This window comes from Lipophrys pholis, assembly GCF_963383615.2.
Source record: "Lipophrys pholis genome assembly, chromosome: 13".
NCBI classification, from domain to species: Eukaryota; Metazoa; Chordata; class Actinopteri; order Blenniiformes; family Blenniidae; genus Lipophrys; species Lipophrys pholis.
This window is the reverse complement of record NC_137632.1, coordinates 4,124,427-4,147,227: the sequence shown is the minus strand read 5'-3', so window position 1 is coordinate 4,147,227 and position 22,801 is coordinate 4,124,427. Positions and strand designations below refer to the sequence as shown.

The 22,801-nt window shown below is 40.6% G+C and overlaps 1 protein-coding gene across 1 annotated transcript in view; it reads left to right on the top strand.

The window, feature by feature from the left end:
* xpo4 (exportin 4) overlaps window positions 1-22,801 on the top strand; it is a gene marked incomplete at its 5' end in the record, with an annotated part of 67,815 nt that overhangs the window by 37,712 nt on the left and 7,302 nt on the right. Inside the window, 9 exons of the mRNA XM_080477828.1 lie at window positions 8,578-8,752; window positions 9,206-9,382; window positions 9,482-9,624; window positions 11,756-11,901; window positions 13,016-13,193; window positions 18,150-18,309; window positions 18,464-18,633; window positions 19,715-19,889; window positions 22,350-22,556. Of these exons, the coding sequence (XP_080333954.1) occupies window positions 8,578-8,752; window positions 9,206-9,382; window positions 9,482-9,624; window positions 11,756-11,901; window positions 13,016-13,193; window positions 18,150-18,309; window positions 18,464-18,633; window positions 19,715-19,889; window positions 22,350-22,556 (1,531 nt within the window). The remainder of the gene's footprint in view (window positions 1-8,577; window positions 8,753-9,205; window positions 9,383-9,481; window positions 9,625-11,755; window positions 11,902-13,015; window positions 13,194-18,149; window positions 18,310-18,463; window positions 18,634-19,714; window positions 19,890-22,349; window positions 22,557-22,801) is intronic.

Below are 22,801 nucleotides of genomic sequence, written 5' to 3'. Positions count from 1 at the left end.
CAAAATGCTTCTAATCAGAGAGCATCGTACACTCCTTCCTTGCAGTGCACAGAAGAGCTCCTGTTTACATGAAACTATAAAATGACACCAGTTTCATCAACATTTCGGTGACAGTTATGTACTATTGTCTCCGTCTATATCAGAATGTTAAATTGTGAGATTCTGACCTTACCTTCCATAACAGCCTGAACAATAGAAGAACAAATCTTTCTGCAGCAGAGGAATTTAACCATTGTTGTAATGGGTCCACGTCTATGCATTGCACATTATATTTAGAATTACATCTAAAGAGAATTCCTGATGCTTCGGCCCAACGGGGGTCAACGTCAGCCTGTTCCCCTCCTCTTTTTTTCTTTTTGACAGCCCGAGGTAACACCCTACTGTTTTAATTAGATTTTTTTGCGTCTTTTTGACAAGTCTTCGTTTGATCTGCAAAGGTCTTCACCCTTCCCACTGCACTGACAGGTAAGACTTTAGAACCTGCCTGATGAGACTAATTCAAACCTGCCATTTCGAAGCGGCTCCCCTGTGGATGCAGCGGTTATTACACGCCCAGCACGAGCCGTTTTAAAAGAGCTCTAACCTTTGCTAAGTGATTCCTATTGTGCAGAGATATTTTGAAGCATACAAACACTTCTGTACATGTCTAAAATGATCTTCTCTGCAAAGACCCAATAGGTAAGATTTCTATCAGATTGGAGCTTGTGCTTTGAGCGTGCAGTGTGCATGTTTTTGATTGTATATTCATGTTAGCAATCCAGAAAGTTTAATTCGTTTCCCGCCTGTAATTTCAGCTTTATGTTTCAATCTAAATCAAAAGATCAGACCTTAATCAGTTTTAGTCGCATTACTCTTGAATATCCGTAGCTGCTGACCTCTGTCAAGGTTTTTAATCTTTCTTGAATTCAAGACTCAACAAGTGATGGAGGCCGAAGTGTGACTCATACTCTGCCATTTCAGCTTTATTTACAGGAAGTAATTGCTTGTTGAGTCTCTGTTTTAATGGCCTCTTATTCCAGAATCTGCACACAGACGATGGAAAAATTGTCCCCCAGTTGAGGGGGAAAAAAAGAAAAAGAAAAATGGAGTTAACTGGTAACTTATGTTTCCCAGATTCCTCTAAAGCCAAAATCCTTTTAAAGTGGATCAAATTATGCCTTTATACGTCTCACGGAGACATTGTTTTCAACCAAAGAGGACAAAATACCAACACTGGGAACCGCTGAAACACCCGTAAATACTGGGTATGGGTGTCTTTTATGTATCAATTCTGCAGTTTGTCCTATAATCTGATACTAAGCTGCGAGGGCCTGTAATAAAAGCCATGTAAACTGTTTCCTAAACCCAGATGGAAGTTCTTCCCGACTCATAATAAATGTGAACTTTTTATTTATGCCACAAGAGGACAATTGGTGTCATACGGTGATTCTTGAATTTTCCACAAGTCAGTCACAATTAAATATAACTGCATCGTATCATTGTAATTTAAATGTCTGCCGATGTACATCTCACTCTGTTGCAGCCAAATCTTTACACAACGTTAAAAATCACGTCAATCAACAACAGTAGTTTGTGGGGATTAGATTTTACTCTTTAACTTTTTGGAGTAGAAGCAAGAAGACTTTGTGTATTACTAAATTATTAACACACAGAGTTCATCTGGCATATGTCTGAGGACATTTAATTTGGATTTCATTTAATTTTATTCCATGTTGAAAACTTTCAGAAACTCTCAAGCCAGCACTCTGAAATCTAAGTGCTCTGATTGGATTACGTGGGATTAACAGCTCTCACCGATATGATGGAGCCTGGCAGATGAGAGCTGTTTATGTTGTAAGTAAAGTGTATATATATATATATATTATACAGCACCTTTCACAGAAAAAGGTCACCAAGTACTTTACACCTTTAATAGCAGAAACAGAAATACCGTAGTTTCCAGACTATAAGCCACTACTTTTTTCGCACACTTTGAACCCTGTGGCTTAAACAATGATGCGGCTATTTTATGGATCTTTATGGGTTAACGAGCTTCATGGGTGATGCATTCAGGTGCATCGCGTAACTCCAAACGTTCTTTATTTTTCTTTTTTCTTTTTAAATTTAATCGGTGCGGCTTATATTCAGGTGTGCTCGATAGTCTGGAAGTTACGGTGATGTCAATCGAAATCTAAGTATTTGTAGTAATGCTGATTAAACAGAGGATTAACAGATAAGATACAGAGCAGCAAACATAAACAAAAACAATAAGTAAATAAGATTGAGCAGCTTCAGGTCAACCGAAGGCCTGTGGGAATAAAAACGTTTTCAACTGCCTCACAACGGTTTCACAGGAGTCGATCGATCTCGGCTGTCGCTGCAGTCCACAGCTTTAAAATGTCTTCCTGGATTTTACAGGAAGAAACCAAACTGTGAGTGATAATATCGCTCCTGCTAGTTACTGTCAGTACTCTGCAGCTTGTGTGTTGAAAGCCAAATCATATTTACATGAAATGATTCTAAAAAAAGAATCATCGTTTGAGGTTTGTGGTTGGGATTAAAACCACGACTCCCCCAGTCCAGGCTGTCGCCACTACAGATTTTGATTCCTCCTCTTTTTTTTTTTTTTTCTCCACTTTTTATCTAGTTGATTACTACAAATATTCCTACTGAATATGTGGGAATGTTTGTCATATTGCTGCTGTTGCACCATTTTCAGCCTTGTGAAGTTTTGCTTGTGTAATTGTAATTTTCAATGACGGACATATCAATGTGTAAATTAAAACAAGTAAAAAAATTTATTTTAAAAAAAAGACTTCCACTATATAAATGGCACCTTATTGGACAAGTGAATAACTTTATTCGACACCGACCCGTGTGACACGGTGCTTTAAGCTGGGAGACATCCCACAAATTGTCGAGACACACGACGTGGAAAGTGTCTGACAAAGGAGCGGAAATTGCTTCCAAAGTTTGAAGGTTATTAGATTCTAGTTATTGTCACTTTTTATGTCCTCAGAGTTGGCAAGGAATTTTCTTTTTAAACCATGTAATCCACAAAAATAAGAAAACAACAGTTCACAAGGGATTCACGCACATTTATTCAACTCTTTTGAATAATTTGTTTTTATTAATATTTTAGAAAGAAACGGTGCTTTCTTCTTGTTATCAAATTTGTTCTCTTTATGCGCCCTTAAGGGAACAGATGCACCAGGTTATTGTCCCCATCGTTTAAATACTAAATGTTATGGGATCAGTATTTTACCTCCAGAACTCAGCACAAAGCTGAATTCCCTAAATGCTCTACATTTTTCTTCGCCACATCCTACAGAAGTGTATTTTTGGAGGAGTCCTGACTCCAACCAGAGCTTTCCATCAGCATTAACGCAGCGCTGGTCTTGAGCAGAAGTAGCCCCACGATCTCACAGCACAAACTTTCTTTTCTCTTCCCAATCTGATCACTTCAAACAACCGAAGGCCCCTGTAAAGCTGATTGTAACTCGCGCCGTACTTGTGTCTGACTTTGTTTTACAAGCGGTGATTTGAATTAGTGCAGGCAGGTGTGTGGACACTGTGGCGCAGGGAACTCCACCGTCTGTGATCCCGGTTGTTAGCAGAGGTCATGTGAAGAAATAGAGCCTGTCATCTTGTGAGATTATGACTGTTGCGAGTGAGCAGTTTGTGCCACAGGTGGCTGTTGGGAGGTTATTGTTTGTTTCTACTTCGGGCGCAGCCGTCAGAACTTCTGGAAATGAGGATGATTTATAGTAGGAGATTCTGGCTGTGTCTTTGCAGCTCTGTGAGGTGGCAGCAGCCAGACTCAGATAAAAACTGACATGATTCTTCTGATACCTCGGTTTAAAAAGAGAAGCACTTCCTCCTTCTACGTCGGGGGTGTCGAACACCTAATTACATTATGATATATAAATAACTACAACTCTAAAGCCCTGTCTTGGTTTTAGTGCAGCGAATATATTAAGTTCACATTTATTGCACTATCCTTTTTATAACACATGACAAATCTGAAATGTGAACGAAAGAATTTCATCAATATTATGTCTCAGTTCACTGTGTGCTTTACAAATTACAGATCACACTAGATTTTTGTTAGTTTACATCTTCAGAAACATGAAATATTACATTTAGATTAGATAGATTAAACCTTAATTAGTCCCACAAGTGAGTAATATAAATGGAAAATTAAAAAATAATGAGCACATATGATCAGTATATACAGTACAATGCTCAGGTAGTTTATATGTACTCGATTGCATGAGGTTTGGGTGTTTATTGCACAGTTGGGGGGGTAATTCACATTATGATCAGAATAACTTGTCAAATTCCATAAATGATCTTTAACATAGACTCATTTCTACATTCTGATCACCTGAGCTCTTACCACATGACACAAACTAAAAGTGTGCCCCTGGTGGTCAAATGGTTGTATTGCAGTTAATGTCATAATTTGTTACAGCTGGCAAATTTCACCTTGCGGCCGGATTGGTCTCTCTGGTGGGACGGTTCTGGCCCGCAGGCCGTATGTTTGACACTCCTGTTCTTGATAAAAATGCTCTAGCATAAATATTGTAATTAATTTTTCATGATGGATCTAATGGCCACACTTTGGGGCACTTTATAACAACATTTTTACTGGGAAATACACTCAATTTCCCCTCAGAACAGCAAAGTTAATTGTAATCATAAAACTCACTCTTCATATTACTTCACCTTTTGATAGATTTCAGAAAAGATGCCGCCTCATAATTATACTCTCGATAATATTTTACTTTTCAGTCTTCACTGTAATGACTTTTTGTCCCTGATTGCTTTAATTAAGAACATTCAAAGATGAAAGTCTCACTATTTGTCTGAGATCATCGTAGACGATAACCCCTCATGATAATACTAATGAGAAAATACACACCCGGTTTGGGTTTTAAAGACACATAATGACTTACTAAACTATAAAAAACAGGATTTCAATTGTCATCACTTTAAATTGCTAGTATTTTTTTTTTTAGTTGTGTCGATTCCTGAAAAACGTTTTAGGAGTGTGTATTAACTCTCCTCGATCTGATCATAGTCCTCTGGGTGGAGTTTCAGTGTGGCACAGTACAGTTCGACATGCAGCTGTAATTCCTTTTAACAATGACCGAGGGAAGAGGGCCTATTAGTCCTATTTATATCCCTCCATTGTTGACCACCTGCTCTTCAAATACAATTGAGGAGCTTGTCGTCTAAAGCCTGAAATTATCAGGCTTTGGTGTCTGTTTTTGACTTGTTTTTGCCTGCATGGCAGCTAAATGATGGAATGCATTGTCCCCTTGGATGGTCTTTTGGATCTGACTCATGTAGTTTCAAATAAGGATTAAACGGATTGTTATGAATTTTTTTTTTTAAGCATTGCATCAAATGTGAAGCACTTATGAAAGGTGTTGCTCAGATTAATGACCCAACAGAGACTCGGCACCTCAACCTGTCCGTCTCATCCGCTTGTTTAGTCGTTGGATCTTTTACGTGATTTTTTTTGTTCGACGTATTTAATAAATCGGCAGCGATCACTGTGCAGTCTGAGTGCTTTGTTGTTTATTTGCTGTGAATGTCCCACTATCACGTTGTAATTACTGGTATGACCATATTCCATCTTGATTTGAATGAATCAAGGCCACAACCACTGACCAGAATGCCAAAACACTGATTCTTATTTATCATGAGGCATGTTATCAGGTGGAATAAATTAGACAGGACATGAGTTTTTTGTCTTTAATCTGATGTTTTAGAATCAGAAAAAAGTGCCAGCCAAAGGGTTTAAGCCAATTTGACAAGAGCAGTAATGACACTGATGAACAAGTGGTTCAGACCGTCTCCAAAACGGCAGCCGTGAGCCTGGAACGGGCTGAAGTGATGGACGTGGCGCTATGAAGTCCACACTTTGTAACTTGCATGGATTAAAGGATGCAGCCTGTGAAGGCTTAATATCCAGCAGGTGGTCGTAATGTTAAGGCTGGAAGGTGTATATGTGTAGATGTGTGACTCCAGGATAATACCACAAAATATGCTGTTTCCAGACTATTAGTATGATAAAAGGCAAAACAACCCATTCTTGAAGTCAGTAATAAAAATGTTTGAGTATTTTGTCCAACTATTTTCAAAATAAGAGCATATCTCCTTATCCAGCATAAGATGGTACGGCTGCCCGTTACTATTAGAGGAGCATTGATTTGCATAAAAGCTTGATGTTTCCCTTTTAAAAGTGGTGGAGACCAAAACAGAGTGAGAAGAAAGTGAGCGCTGGAAACCAACAACGTGACTCTGGATAAACAAAACAGTGATGTGGTGGCTGCCACCATTTATGAAGCTTTCTCTTCAAAGGAGGGGAGAGAGAGAGAGAGAGAGAGGGGGGGACCTGAAGCTTTCTCTTCAAAGAGAGAGAGAGAGAGAGAGAGAGAGAGAGAGAGAGGAGAGGAGAGAGAGAGAGAGAGAGAGAGAGAGAGAGAGAGAGAGAGAGAGAGAGAGAGAGGAGAGAGAGAGAGAGAGAGAGAGAGAGAGAGAGAGAGAGAGAGAGAGAGAGAGAGAGAGAGAGAGAGAGAGAGAGAGAGAGAGAGAGAGAGAGAGAGAGATGTTGCAGAGCGCTTGACCTGTGGGCGCGTCTGCTCGTCGAGGTTCTGATTTAAATTAAGGGGCCACGCTTGCATGTATAAATAACAGCCACACCCACAATGTGCAGAAGCGCTCTCCATTGGACCACGTGACCAATGAAGAAGGGGTCTTTTTCTCTCTCTTGATCCTTTTCTCTCTCGCTGTCTCTCTCTCTCTCGCTCTCATTCACCTCCTCCGCCTCTCTTCCCTCCTCTCCTGCTCCGTCTGTAATCACCTATTCTTGGAGGTTTTTTCCAGTTGCCTCATCGGAAAACCACGCAGCGAGGGGATGGCCAATGCGCAGCGATTGAGCAGTTGTGCACACAGTCCAGTCCATCTGATAGGGGTTAGGTGGGCCTCTCGCACTGTACTGACTGCAGAGGTGCGTCCAGTTCAAGCACGCAGGAACAGAAATCCTCCAGGGGTTATTGGCTGAGGAGAAACGGGACAGCCTCACAGCTTGTGGGAAAATCAAAAGACGCAAAAACATTCACACCTTTTTAAAACTGGATTCGGAGAAGCATTTCAATTCATAGGCCACATTCGGCGTAATATCATCCCAGCAGTAATATTACACCATAATAAACAAGATTTACCAACAACATAACATTTTTCTATCTATTGGTTTTGCCGCAGAACTTATAGTACATCTTGCAAATATTCACATATGATGCACTTTATTAAAGATACAGTAAGAACTTATTTTGAGAGCAATGTGCACTCTGAACCTACCACAAGGGCTTTCTTCTCCGGTCTTTATCATGTTCGGTCACACTTGTGCTCTGTCTTTGGAGCTCTGGTGCTTCTTCACAGACTTCACAATAAGGTACACAATCATTCTAATAATTCACAATAATAATTAAATAAATAGATACCGATGACACAAAATAATAATTAAATCAATTTAAATAATACAGATATATAAATAATTAAATAATTCACAATAATCTTCACAATAAGGGCGCACGCTACGTATCACTGATCTCCCAGCTCTACTGTTCAGATCCAGTTTTTGGCCTTGGTGTTGCGACTTCTACTATGACTGAAACTGTGAATCCCAGTGTCCCACATAAAGACCGGCGGTTATTTATTATTTTTAATTAACATTTATGGTTTCCCTGTAGTTATTTACACTCTCACTGGTTGGATTGAACCCTCATAAGCGTTTGCATGTTTGTCCGTGTACCAAACTCTGTGGTCAATAAAGTTGTGTGAACTATTTTCAGTTATTATCTTCTTGAGTTGTGTGCCAATTCTAGTTTTTATTAATTGATTGCAATTTTTATTAATGAGACGTTTCATTTATAAAGCAAATCTAATTAATGATTTGATCAGTTTATTCTTATGTGGACCTTGTGCTCCATCCATACACAATCATCCCCTCGACATCTGAGGAGAGCCGGACTAATTGCATTGGTTGTGTTTCAGTTCATCACAAATAAAGTATGTCTCGCAAACATTGCTGGTCTATAAATTACAAGCAAATAACGGCAATTAAATGTCAGATTTATTCATCATCTGTCTGATTCCGGTTTCCGTATTGTATAACCTTCCTCCCATTATAACTCAATACTCTAAATTTCCTTTTCGTTCTCGATGCGCTGCTCAGTAATGCAGAAAACCAAGTCAAAACAAGCTCAGATGTGGAAAAGTGCTCAGGGGTCAAGTTGCCCACAGGTTCTGGTTGTGGATCAGTTTGGTTCCAAACCTCTGTCACTGTTTGGTGAAATGGAAAGTGACCCCAGTTCAGCCTCAGCCAGGAGAGTGGAAACTCTCGAGTTTGAAAAGGGAAAAGAGGCAGTTTGAACTTTAATAACCTTTTTTTTTGGTCAAGATTTTTACCACCGAGCTAAATATAGTCACATGTTTCCTTTTTTAAGTGTATTTTTTTTAATCGGTAATCTTTATCTGTAATTACGTGCACGTCTCAGATCTCTTCTTTCGTCTCTGCATTCTCAGGATTGAGATCGAGGACTCGGAGGCGGTCGGCATCTCTAATGTTATTTCCAACCTGATCACCATGTTCCCGCGAAGCGTTTTAACAGCACTACCCAGCGACCTCTTCACCTCCTTCATCAACTGCCTCACACTGCTCACCTGCTCGTTCGGCCGCAGCGCCGCCCTGGAGGAGGTGGTCAGTATCACCCCCACTTCTGTTTCCTCAGATCCTATTCAGCATGCTGACCTTTTTTTTTTTTAATGATAAATGGACTAACTTGTATAGCGCCGTTTTGCTGACAGCCGCCTCAAAGCGCTTTACATAGCTCATCACATTCACCCATCCACACACACATTCACACACCATTGGAGGCTGCAGCCGTGCAAGGCGCTGTCACTCCAATGGGGGCAGTTTGGGGTTCAGTGTCTTGCCCAAGGACACTTCGGCATGTAGACAGGCAGAGATGGCAGACATGGGAATCAAACCTGCAACCTTCCAATTCTGAGTGGAATCTTGTGTTGAAAAGGCAAATTTTGTTTGATGGGGGAACATTTTGTGTCTCATTAGGTGGTATTAGTTTTTTTTAAGTCAAATGTAGATTTGCTGCTTTCTTTAAAGTGACATAGATGTAATTCTGTTTGACTCCAGCTGGATAAGGACGACATGGTTTACATGGAGGCCTACGACAAGCTGCTGGAGTCGTGGCTGACGCTCGTCCAGGACGAGGAGCATTTCCCCCGGGGCTGCTTCGTTCAGCCGGCGATCCAGGTCTTCAACTCGTACATCCAGTGTCACTTGGCTGCTCCCGATGGCACGCGCAACCTGGTGAGGCTCGGAAATACTCCCAACAGTTACGTTCCTCATCAGTCAGCTGTTTCCTGCCTAAACTCACAGTCTGTCTTTCACTTGGAACCATGCACACAGTCAGTAAACGGCATTTCATCTCACGACGAAGAGGAGATCAACGAGCTGCAGGAAGATGACAGAGAGATGTTCTCAGACCAGCTCTCCAGCATCGGCATGTTAGGACGGGTGGCCGCCGACCACTGTATCCCCCTGCTCACCAGGTAAACCAATTACAAAATCTCATCATGTACGCATGAATGTGTTAAGATGTTTTTTATTCTCTGTCTGATGAGCGAAGATGCTCGTTTCAAAGCTGCAGTTTAAACTCCTCTAATGTGTCCAACTCAAGACATTTAGGATTAAAAACCCTTCTTTGTTCCTCTAATTACTTTTTAATAGGAACTACACCCATGTTGAGCTTTCCACCCAAACTAAAACCGTCTCTGGTGTTTATTTACCTTCGATCGCAGCGTCAATAGAAACCCAGACAAGGAAAACAGTGTACATTGAAGAAAAACTGACTTCTTGTGTCTAAACTAGTCCACACGAGGACTGTGCAAAAGTTTGATTGAATAATCTTAATGAAGTGTTACACATCTAACATGGATTATAAAAGTGACTCTTTGGAGTTTTTTAATCACAGTTATAATCAGTATTTACGTCATTCACTGAAAAAACTGAAACATCCTCTGCTGTTGTAAGTGTCCAAGTTTTGGTGTTGTTCAGTGTGAGCAGCATGTATAACGCGTCTGTCTGAATGAGAGGCGTTCAAGGACAGTTCTGAACAATAGTTAGCCTCTTTCTTTTCTTTTCTTTTTTCTTCAGAAAAGCTCAGAATTCAGTCGTTGTAGTTCTGTGTACAATGGTGGAAAAATAGACTCAGTGTTGGGAAGTATGCTTCTGATTGTGGTTTAAGTCACCAGAAATACTTGGGGAATTCAGCAGTTGCAGCTAAATATAAAGCAAAACCACTTCCAAATGACTGCTACCAGCCCATTGTGGACGTTTTTCTTGAATATATTTTGTGCACGCTTTTGAATATTTAGTTATTTGAGTGCTGAATTTAAATGTATTTAACACAAGATGACACCGTTTTTCTTTTTCTTTATATATATATAAGTGGACATATTGTTGCATATACTTCTGTAGGATAGTCATTTATTATTTAAATTTTTTATTTTATTTTTTTTAATTTCCCTGGAATGCGGCTGAGCAATAAGTCAAAATATATTGTCATATGAGACTGTTTTCGAAGGCTACAATAAATGTGTAAATATTTTATTAAAATAGGAGGGGTGTAGATTTTAGATAAGGCTTGTGGGCCAAAATCAGCCCATTATTATTATTATTATTATTATTATTATTATTATTATTATTATTATTATTATTATTATTATTATTATATTTTCTTTTTACTAAATTCTTAAGAATAGTGGACACAACACAACACTGACACCCGGGATGAGACATAAAAGATAGTAAACTCGCATTAGCCTCAAAGCCATGTTGTCAGGGTGAGTTTGTAAAAACCTGCATAATGCATCAGCTATAGGAAAAGGTTTTTTAATGCAACAGCTATAGGAAAAGGTTTTTTTTTGGACATTTCACTGTATTTTGCACAAGAAGGAATCTTTAAAATTACTTATATGTTGAGATTGTAGTCATTTTCTGCAGTAACAGTTTGGTTTTGTGAAAATATTGCCATTTTCATCATGTGTACTCTGCGCCACAACAAAGAAAAGTTAAAATTTAAAGGTTATTATGGCTCTATTTTATCTGTCTCGCACACTCAAAAAGAAATGTGGACTGTATGTGGCCCCTGAACTAAAATGTGTTTGACACTCCTTCATTAGGAGAACGTCCACAGTTCCTTCTCCAGATGATTTCTTTTCAGCACTTGTAGAGAGAGGAGTTCCTGCTGGACCCGTGCTTATGTATTTGCTCTGTAATATCGGTCCTCAGAAACTTCTCCCCACGAGCTCCCCGTTAATGTCCAGTGGAGCATAATCTTCTTTCTGCTTCTTGAAATCAGTGACCATCTCTTTGGTCTTTGTGGCGTTGAGCGTCACATTGTTCACCACTCTGCACTCTTTTCTAATCAGACTGACCACATTGCAAACTTGTGTGCATATCAGCCTTTTTTTTTTTATTCCTGTCTTCACAGAAGACCGTACCCAATGTCACTGCCAACAATTAGGATTGTAGATGTTCTGCATTTTTCCCCATGCGGATGCGTACTGAGCAGGACGTCCTCCAGGCTCTTCTTAAAACGTTGTCAAAGTGTCTTTGGTCCACACACGCTCACAGAAGTTGGAATTCTTCAGAAGTTCTGTTTTTGTCGTCCCCCTGCAGCCTGTTGGAGGACCGGGTCACGCGGCTACACGGCCAACTGCAGAGAACCCAGCAGCAACTCATGGCCGCCTCAGACCTCGGATCTTTCGACCGCAAAGTCCTGGACGACCTCTACGAGGACATCCACTGGCTCATACTGGTCTCAGGTGAGCACGCCGAAAAAATTACAGGAAAAGTTACCCACTCAGCAAATGAGTTGTGTTCGGTTTCTAACCGTTTCAGAAGTGTTGAGTGACCTAACCAAGGTGGAGTTAGTACAAGCTTTTAGTTTCCACATGATTTATAAAAACAAACACATATAACCAGAGTAACAACAAGCCGTAAGCTTATACAAAAGAATGGAGTGGCTTTTATAGTGTTCACAAATTACTTTTCCAGCATTGTATATTCCAGTGAACTGATTTTATTTGTGAACGAGGCTGAAAAAGGGAACTCCACCCAGCGCTGTGGGTTAGACTTAATCAACTATTGCCCCGGTCGACATCATTTAAAGCATTTTTGTGAGGTTGGGTGGGCCACACTTCCAAAATGAGACACCTCAAAGGCCAAAATGGGTCATTAATATGTTTTCAAAACATTGAAGCTTCAGTGCAGTTTAAACGAACCTTATTTGAGTACTACATCACTAAGTATGATTGTGAAGTTGTAGTGATTTACCTGTTCTTGACAATGCCAGCCTTAGTGTTATATTTTCTTTTATGATATATACATTTAGAACATTTTTCAAAACAAGATTTCACAAACGTCTAGCCTCAGCAGAGCTACGAACATTATCAAGGACAGCCTCCACCCTGGCTCTGACCTGACCTGCTGCCCTCGGGAAGGCGCTACAGGGTCATGAGATCAAAAACAAACAGATTCAAAAACTGTTTTTCCCCCAAAGCCATAACCACTGTGAACTCTCGTATGCACTGACTTTACAGATTACCCCATAATGTGCAATATAATTTTTATAGTTTTTTATTTATTTCCTGTAAATACACTGTGTACTGTTCACAGGTCTGGACCGTGCACCTTACCCCCTACACCCCCCACCCTCCTTCTGGCACTATATTCTGCTCTTTTTAACTGCTGCACTGTCACTGGAATTGTTTTTAATCTCACTGTACCTGTACATGTGACAATAAAAGGCATTCTATTCTATTCTATTCTATTCTATTCTAAGAAACGAAAGTTGTTGTTTTCTTTATCTCCAGGATGTGAATGTAGTGTAAAAGTCAGCTTTCACATGCCGACTGTTCGTCTCTGTCTATTCTTCAGGGTATCTACTAGCAGACGATCCTCAGGGCGAAACCCCGTTGATCCCGTCGGAGGTGATGGAGTTCTCCATCAAACACTCGACAGAAGTGGACATCAACACGACGCTGCAGATCCTCGGATCGCCCGGAGAAAAGGCCTCGTCCATACCGGGCTGCAACCGCACAGACTGCGTCATCAGGTATGATGGTTTCGTTTGTTTTATTTATTTATTTATTTTTAATCCCGTGGAAATGTTCACTCATAACCATCATTTCTAGACAAAGAAATGAAGCAGTGCCTCCCGGGGCTTCAGTATGACTCTCTAATCACAGGAGAGTCACAGACACGTATTATTGAAGAACTGCCACGTTTTGAAATTTGAAGTTGAATTGGAAAAAGGAACGATTCTACAGGGATGAACTTAAAATAAATTCAGGCACCCTGAATATGATTTCAGTCATAAGTAGATTAGAATGCTGCGACATTCAGGAAGCTTTAACTTGTGCCCAGATTTCAGTTGTTGATGTTAGATGTAGGAAACCCACATACTTTTTCTTTTGCTTTCAATTTTATTTTATTAATTTTGTTTTCCTCAGACTAAAAAAAGATGAATAAATGATGCTGATGACCTTTTGAACGTGTCGATTATCCTATTTATGCTTTTTGAGGTGTTCCTATGAGCCGAGACGACGATATTTAAAGGTTGTTCGCCGCGTCGCTCACTGGCAACGTGCACCGACAACTGGAAGGTCGACGGCTCGAGTCTCCAAACAAATTAAGAAAGCATGTGCCGGGAAGGTGAAAGAGTCTGAGCCACACTTGCTGCATACAGTAGCTACTTCTCCGTCAGCGACACGGGGCAGTCGTTGATCTGTGAAGGTCTCGGGCTTAAGTCCATGTAACAGAAGGACTGTAAAGCAGAGCATCTGTTAAGAGGAGAAAATGTTTAACGAGGTTTTCAAAATAACACGGAAACCACAAAAGCGGCTCAGTCGTCTGCATGATTGCAAACTATTAGTGATCCCGCTGAGCCTCTCCATTATGATTTGAAATATGAAAGATAAATATTTATGAGAATCCTCCTTTATTGGATTGCTGAGCTCATCAGTGTGTGTGGGGTCGGGCAGAAGAAGGTTTTAGAACTTTCTCGTTTGATTACTCTACCTCAATATGCATTGATCAGCCTTAACATTATAACCACCTGCCTAGAATGGTATGGACATTCCATGCTGTCAAAACAACCCTGATCTGTTGAGGTCTCTACTCCATTAGAGCTATGAAACAGTGTCATGGTAATACTTTCTATAGTTTTATTCTTTTACTCCCCCCTTGTTGGTCTCGTGCCCTGAAAGCAGACTGGTATCAGATCTTTACAGCTCACCGAGGAGAAGCAGACCCAACTAATGAAGATAAACTGCCACATGTACAACAGACATGATCACAACTTATTTGGTGTTTGTGCCAAGAGGAAGTCTTGCAGGTACCGAGCAGGAAAAGTAGATCGTTATCATTATAATTTTGCGTTGGCCAGATCACGTCTCCGAGCATCAGATGCCATCAGTGAGCATCTATGCGTTATGTATAACATCTGATCTCTTCTGGGTGGATCAGTTTCCCCCACAACACTAAAATCTTAGCAGCAGATCCTTTAAGTCCTGTAAAAAGACAGCTGGAACCTCAAAGGAATATAATTCATCAGTGAAACGTGACCCGGACGAGAGCTGTAGTCTTAGAGATGTTCTGACCCAGTCGGCCGGCCAGTTTGGCTCGTCACTCTCACAAATCCTTAAACTTGTTCAATTTTTGTGCTTTTTAACACATCACTTGTAGCCTATTATAGCTGGTCCACAACCAGTAAAGAGGTAATGTCCAGGTCAGTAGTCATAATGTTATAGCTGATAAGTGTTGATAAAGTGGTATTTTGTGATAACCCACCAGGGAGAGTCAGATAGTCCTCACTCCAAATAAAATGTTCTTGTAGAAAATACGTCATATTAGTTTGTCACCTTTGATTAATACAGAACTTTAATGGTTAAGAAATACAAAAGCTTCAGAGCTCTGTTATGAGAGATTATGTCATTTATTTGAACGCCACGGTGAGCAATAGTGTTTTGAGGACGGATGTAAATGAGCTGACAGTTTGAGCGGCCTCCAAATATTCTCAGCATTTGTGCTGTTGAGCGGAAAGATGGAATTTAAGAGCTGCCTTGCTTTCTTTGGATCCTGTGAAGTGAAACTACTTCAGACTGAAAAATAAATCTGATGTTGGTGAAGGCTGTGGCTGAGTTGTTAGAGCGGGCCGTCCTTGAGCTCTGACTTTCCCCCAGCGGTGTGTGAGAACATCGCATGGCAGCAATCCCCACAGGAGACGTGTGAATGAATGAACGGGTGATTGTGACCGATCGTTTAAAGTGCTTTAATGCTCAGTCTGGAAAAATTGCCAGATGAATAAAACTCTAATTAACTATGTACCAATTCTAATCCAGGCATCTCGTTTGGCTGTATAATCCAATGAAGCAACATTTACAGTCAGCCAGTGCACGGTTTTAAAAACTACTTTAATTTGCTTCTTTTTCCTGTTGGTGACAATTCTGGTCGCAGCATTCCTCACACGCTGCCCCGGATTGTTTGATGCTTTTATTTTAAGTACTACCCAAAGTACTTGAAATAAAAGCATCAGAGATTTTTCTACATCCTGTTTGGATGTAAATAGTTTTTCTTGCTTCTTGCTCAGAAGAACTTAAGCTGTAACTGGTTGTTTAATAAAAATGACTGAGTGGGATATATATTTGCTTACGTCCCTTTTTTTTCGCCTTACATCTAAACTGATCAATTCTCCTACTGTGGGATTTAATGTTGCTTCCATGCCCTCTGGTATTTATCACTGTGTGATAAGTTGAACATTCAGAATTGTTGTGCTAAGAATATACCAACAGATAATTGAATGAACTGGAGTGTATCTGTCGGTTCAGTTACCAGATAGGATTTATTTTTTGACAGCAATTAGCTGCGCGGCCTGCGGTGTAATAAATCTCTTGGTTACACTGGATGTTCAGCGTGTGCACAATCACAGCAACGGCAATTTGCGGTTACAGCAGTCGGTGATATTGTCTGTTGAAGGTCACTGTGAGCCTGTGTTTTCTGAATTGTTTTCTACATTGTGTGTGTGTTCTGGCTTTCGTTACACACACACACACACACACACACACACACACACACACACACACACACACACACACACACACACACACACACACCGGATTGCAGGGACACGCTGCTGATGGCGTCGGGTTTCCGGATGGCGGGCGGGCGACCCCGGACCCGTAAATGTCAGAGCGGTTTTGTTTTCTGCAGACAATGTGAAGCTGTGCAGCGTCCTCCGCTGAGGGGGAGGCGGAGCGGCGAGCTGCGTTAAGCCCCTCCGTCTCCATGTCCTTTTATGTGTCGGCTCGACTTTGTAAAACTCACTGTTTCCCCAACACACACCAGCAACATGTTGATGACCTCCGAAGGGGCGTGTGTCTGTCACGGGGATGTTTTCTCTCTTTTTTTTAGTAATTTTTAGATTTTCACCACCCTAACATAATAAGAGATTTTTTGACAACACATTTAAGAAGAGCAAAAAGGAAAGGGAATAAGAAGATCACATCTGCAGTTTATTAATTCTTGACTTAAAGTACTTACTTCATGGTTTGCAATACAATTACATCCAGCAGGAGTTCCTTTAGCTCGTTGGCTACAGAGACATCGTCAATTGATGTTTCTCATTTTAATTTCAATAAAATGATTTAATTCTTCACAATCTGCATTAAGTTGATGCAATAAACGGCTTTGCAGTTTATACAATAACCGGCCCTTTATTTGATCCACTTGTTTGTTCTGATGTTCTCCAGCTGGACTTTATTATACTGTGAGGTGTTTCCCACATAAAGAATGAGACGTCTCATCCATGTAAATGTGTTCGTCACAGTTCAGGGTCTAACTGTTGTAGCCGATGAAGAGGCCTGTGAGTATTCTGTTGATTTTATAGAGTACTGCAGTATTGAATAGATCGTGTAACAATGTAGGCCATGTACAAGGCTCAGCTCTGTTCTTCATTTTGTGGTTTGTCTGAATAAACCTTTAACAGTCTCAGGGTTTCACACACTGGGCTTGTGGTTGGGTGCGTATTATTATTTTCTCCCTGCTGTAACTTGCCGTCATGCATACTGTGGAACAAAATGTAAGAATATACAGCAAAAAATGTCTGTGTTTGCATAAAAAAAACTAATCATTTCATCACCTATGTTCCAGTCCAATCCAATCCAACTTTCTTTATTGATGAACAAAGGTAAATGTATAATGTTTTCTGTGTTTCTGCTTAATCAAATGCAGCAGTTGCACCACCAGAAATTAGTCTTACAGATGTGGACACTCTTTTTTTTAATCAGAGATGAAAACCTTCAGTGTGGCAGTGTGGTCTTGCTGCAAAAACCGGAGGATAATATTCTTACTGTTATATTTATGTATATAATACTATCTGTTCTTAATGCAGAAAGATGATTATAAAATACAACTATTTAATACTGGAGAAGGGGTAGGACTCTATAAGTTCTTCCTACCCCTTTTCAGGCGTGTTGATCAGATATATGAGGTGTGTGTGTGTGTGTGTGTGTGTGTGTGTGTGTGTGTGTGTGTGTGTGTGTGTGTGTGTGTGTGTGTGTGTGTGTGTGTGTGTGTGTGTGTGTGTGTGTGTGTGTGTGTGTGTGTGTGTGTGTGTGTGTACTTAAACATAGATTATATATTTTGTATAACTCTATTTTCGTAAGGTATAATTTAATTATTTATTATCATCGAATGGTGTATATATTTTTGGATGTGGGTGTGTATATGATTATGTGTGTGATTGCACAAAATGTTTGAAATGTGGCGTCCCTGAAATAAATGAAGAAAAAAAAAGCATCATTACTAAATGTGCAAAAATCTCTTCAGACTTTTACTTTAATGTGCCACAATTCAAATTGTTGCTGCTAAGAATAGTTGTTATGCAATTAATGAGCACTCACATGTTTTTTCATGCTGTTTGTTGCTTCCTTTTGTATTTATTGTTTTCAGTTTCCCCGCGGACTCACTCACTTCACCCTCTTCCTCCTCTTTTGTCTTGTTGTGTCGTCAGGTTGCTGTCGGCAGTGCTGAGGACGTCGGAGGTGGAGTCCAGGGCGACCCGGGCGAGCCTGACCCAGCTGCTGAGCCCTCAGATGGGAAAAGACATCGTGTGGTTTCTCAGAAGATGGGCCAAGACGTATCTACTGGTGGACGAGAAGCTCTACGAGCAGGTACGGCCACGTTTCCACCCGGAGCTCGAGGTGCTTGGCCTTCATGCACATACAGATCCGCCATTCTCCCAGCATTCACCGTGTTGCATTATTATAGGTGTCGGTATTTTCTTTCCTTCCTTCATAAACCCGATATTTCTCCTCCACTTCTTAGATCAGCATCCCCCTGAGCACAGCGTTCGGTGCCGATACCGAGGGCGCCCAGTGGATTGTGGGATATCTTCTGGAGAAGGTAATCAACAATCTGTCCGTGTGGAGCTCGGAGGCGGAGCTGGCCTCCGACACCGTGGAGCTGCTGGTGACGCTGGTGGAGAAGCGGGAAAGGTGACTTTGTTGAAATGTATAAAAGGAATTTTTTTTTAGACCTCTGCTCTGCTTCCTTTAGTCACGACTGGGAGGAAGTTTTACTTACAATGATTCACACTACCGTTGTGTTCCCTGTTGAGTAGGTGTAGGACTGTTGCCACACACATCAGGCACATAATACTCAACATGAAGAAAAGAAAGAGCATGATCTGTACATGCTTGTTTTTCCTAAAGATATGCATCAGGTTTAGTTTTGAAAGTTTTTGATTGAGTATTTTTTTCACCCATATTCATATAAAACCTCAAAAATGTGATTTGCAAGTAACCATAAGAACTTGATATACTCCTGGATTTCCCTGAACTTTACTCTGGCTTGGTTTTAGGTACATAAAAAAAACTCCTAGTGAGCCTCGATAATTTACTGTGTTGGTCTCTTTATCTGTGAATTATATGGCTTATTTGTAGCGCGGTGATTTCCCGACTAAGAGCAAAAAAAACCTTTTTGGATCCTGCTGCACAGTCCTTGAAGTTACTTGTTCTGTTCAGACAACTTTAATTATCCCACAAGGGGCAATTCATTTGTAGCTTCCCTGTGAACTTTCATGCCAAACATTGTAAGTAGCCCACTTATACAAGTCAGAGCAAGATCAAACCAGATGAGCTAAAAGACCAAGCCTATAAGGTAAAAACTGCAATCAAAAACAATAAATAGACAAGAAATAATGTCCTCTCGATATAGTAATTTAATATGAGTGCGGTCTGCATTCAGGAGTTAATAGCAGAGGGAATGAAGGACTTTAGGTAGAGATTGTTTCAGCAGGTGAGTGTTTCTCTAAACTGGGAGGTCACAGGAGATCACAAATAGTTACGGTGCCGAGAAAATACTGGGGGAGTTTTGTTGAAGTTGCGTTCAACAGAGAGACAAATGAACCGATTAATCTCAGAAAGGTTTTGATGAACTTTGACTGTTGAAGTTAAGAGAAGAAACATTCCCCACAGTTTTCCACTTACCAAACCCTTTTTTGAACCATGAAGGCGTACGTGGGTCACGTGAGGTCGTCGCTCTAACAGACTCTCTGTGTCCCTTGTGTGCGTTCAGGGCGAACATTGTGGTGCAGTGCGAGAGCTGGTGGAACCTGGCCAAGCAGTTTGCCAGCCGCAGTCCACCCCTCCACCTGCTGTCCAGCTCTGTGCAGAGGTCGCTCATGAAGGCTCTGGTCCTGGGAGGGTTCGCACACATGGACTCGGATGCCAAACAGCAGTATTGGGCAGAGGTAATGTCAGATTCATGTGCAAAATAAAATAAAAAAAAGATTGTAATTCTAATGTATTATTTAGTACAAACATATTTTGTCTTTTTAAACCCATTCCTGGGTTGTGTTGATGGAATTATTACATATGTAGGTTTTCTTATATCAGACAGACGGAAAGCTAATACTATTTATAGAACAACTTCCCAAAGAGATTTGACAAAACAGTAGTACAATAGTTTTTTTATTGTCATGTCAACAGTTGGAAACGTGTTTCCTTGTACAAGGAATTTCTTGCTTGCAGTGAGCAACCTAATAATAATAATAATAATAATAGTAATGCTAGAATAGAAAGTTAAAAACAAAAGTATCTGAGAGGGGTAATAGTAGTTTTCATCACCAGAGTAAAAATTTAATTGAATAAAACACAATAAACATATATAGATGTGTAACTCTGATAAAGAAACAATTCAAACTATCCACAAGAATAAAATAATATCAGGAAATAAACTCAAAAAATAGGTTGATTCTGAGTTGAATGTGGGAAGGATATTAAATATGGGTTCAGCGTGTTTAAAACAAGTAAAATTAAATTAGATACTGTAAGTGGCCACACGGTGATGGAATTGTTCTCACAGCTGGGGGGGGGGGGGGGGGGGGGGGGCTCTCGGGGTGGAGTTTCCATGTTCTTCATATGCGTACAGGACTTTTCTCAGGGTGTGAATTTGAGTGTGTGTGGTTGTCTGTCTCTCTATGTTCACTTTGTGACGCACTGGTGTTTTGTCTAAAGCAGTGATTTAAAAGAAGCCACTGAGTGAGCGTGCAGAGACTCATAACGGCAACTGGCAATAAATGACAAGAACAATGCGTGGTTAAAAACTTGTCCAGTGAAAACTGGATCGAGCCATCGTTTCTTTGTCGTCAGAGCACATTGCATAGATACCAGCGAGTGCTGTCCAGACCTGTGTAGCGTTGGCGTCTCCAGTCACATCGGAGGATTAAGACTGATGGATGCAGTCGATTGTATTCCCCGTTGGGTTTTCCTCCCCGTGTGGATAACATGATCCTCTACGTGATCCTGGAGGTCTTTGTCCTAATAGGCTGACAGTAGTAAGTGGGGGTGCAAAGCCACCACGACTCCAGAGTAATTATGGAGGGTGGATGAGTGAGACAGCAGCTGCTGCTTCTTACAGCTGTTCACTCTGAACTCAGATGTCTCAGTGTGAGGAAGAGGAGCAGGAGGAGGAGGAGAGAGCCAACAACTGATCAAACACTCCTTTGTCTCTTGTCTCCATCACAGACTAAATGTTACACAGGCTGTTTTCCTGTAAATAAATCGTCTTATATTTGAAGTGTAACATTCCGTTCTTGATGTTCTGCATCACAGCAGCAGAAACCAGCGATCTGCAGACTGAGCCTGTCAAACTTTGTCCATCTCACCGTGAAGACCACAGGCCAGACACAGCTGCTGCTGCTGCACATTGTTGTTAACAAACCGCTGTCAGATGCTGAATTTGAAATAGTTTGGGTGTTAGGGAGGATGAGGCGCTACAGAGAGAAGCAGGCGGGAGCACTCGTTTCTCCCATTAGTATTTAAAACTATTAAATTCTCTAGCTTTTTATTTCAGAGAATCATCTGGAGCAGGTTTAATGAGACTTCCCAGGTCCAGAAGCGAGGATTTAACTTCTCTACTCTTTTCCTGTCTGACAAATTGTAGCTCAAAACAAAACTTACCAGTAGAGAAGAAATATAAGTTATTGTAAGGATCATCTGTAAATGTTGTTTTTTGTTTTAGTCTGGGGTTACTTTGACCTTTTGTTTATTTGTTAAATGCACTTTCTATAATAGTTTTAACTATTGTCTTACTTTTAGCTTATGTTTTCAATAATCTCCAACGTAAATTCAATGTTCCTTTAATATTCTACGACACTACTGTGGTCACAAATTGTTGAGAAGCAACCTGAATTACCTTGAATCTGAATGGTGCATATAAAATACACTTGACTTGCCTCGACAGAAAAAGCACTTTTATTGTAATCATACAAATAACTCTGTGAGATTTCTTTTTGCAATCGGGTGAGTTATTGATCAGGAAGGTCCCAAACTCACCCATGTTTAAATATCATGTTGAAAATCACTGTTGTTCTCTCAGTAAACAAATCCAAACACAACAACATCTCATCTAAACACACGTTTAGATCCACTCACGTGGAGTGAGAGCAAATGTCTCTTAGTTTTCCAGGCTTCTAATTCTAAATCAAAGTTCATTTTGTTTGTGGTCAAGAAATATATTAGGTAGTAATTGACTAAAATATGCAAATGTACTGAAAACAAACAAAAAAGTGGGCAGTCAGTATTGTTCTTGGCACATTTAAACACAAGTCTCCACAACAAACAGTTTGTGGTCCTAGAATAACCACACACACACACACACACACACACACACACTTGCCTGCTGTGTAACACAGATGTTCTCCGTCCAGGTACTTCACCCGCTGCAGCAGCGTTTCCTCAACCTCATCAACCAGGAGAACTTTGCTCAGATCAGCCAGGAGGAGGCCGTGAAGCAGGAGATCATCGCCACGCTGGAGGCGCTGTGTGGCATCGCTGAGGCCACGCAGATCGACAACGTGGCCTCGCTCTTCTCTTTCCTCATGGACTTCCTGTCCAGCTGCATCGGCCTCATGGAGGTAACGGGCCAAACAAAGCATGCAGACGGAATTCTGAGGCCATAAGTGGACTGATTATTATAATTTTACTCAGAAGACGAGTCCAAAACAAACTACAGTAACTACAGATACTTAAAGATGTAGAATTGAAATACATATATCTTAAAACGTTTGAAAATATAGGGCTATTATCTCTTATGATATTGTTATTATACAGATCGGGTATCATCATTTTTGGGTCGTTTGTAACAATAATAAATATTGTA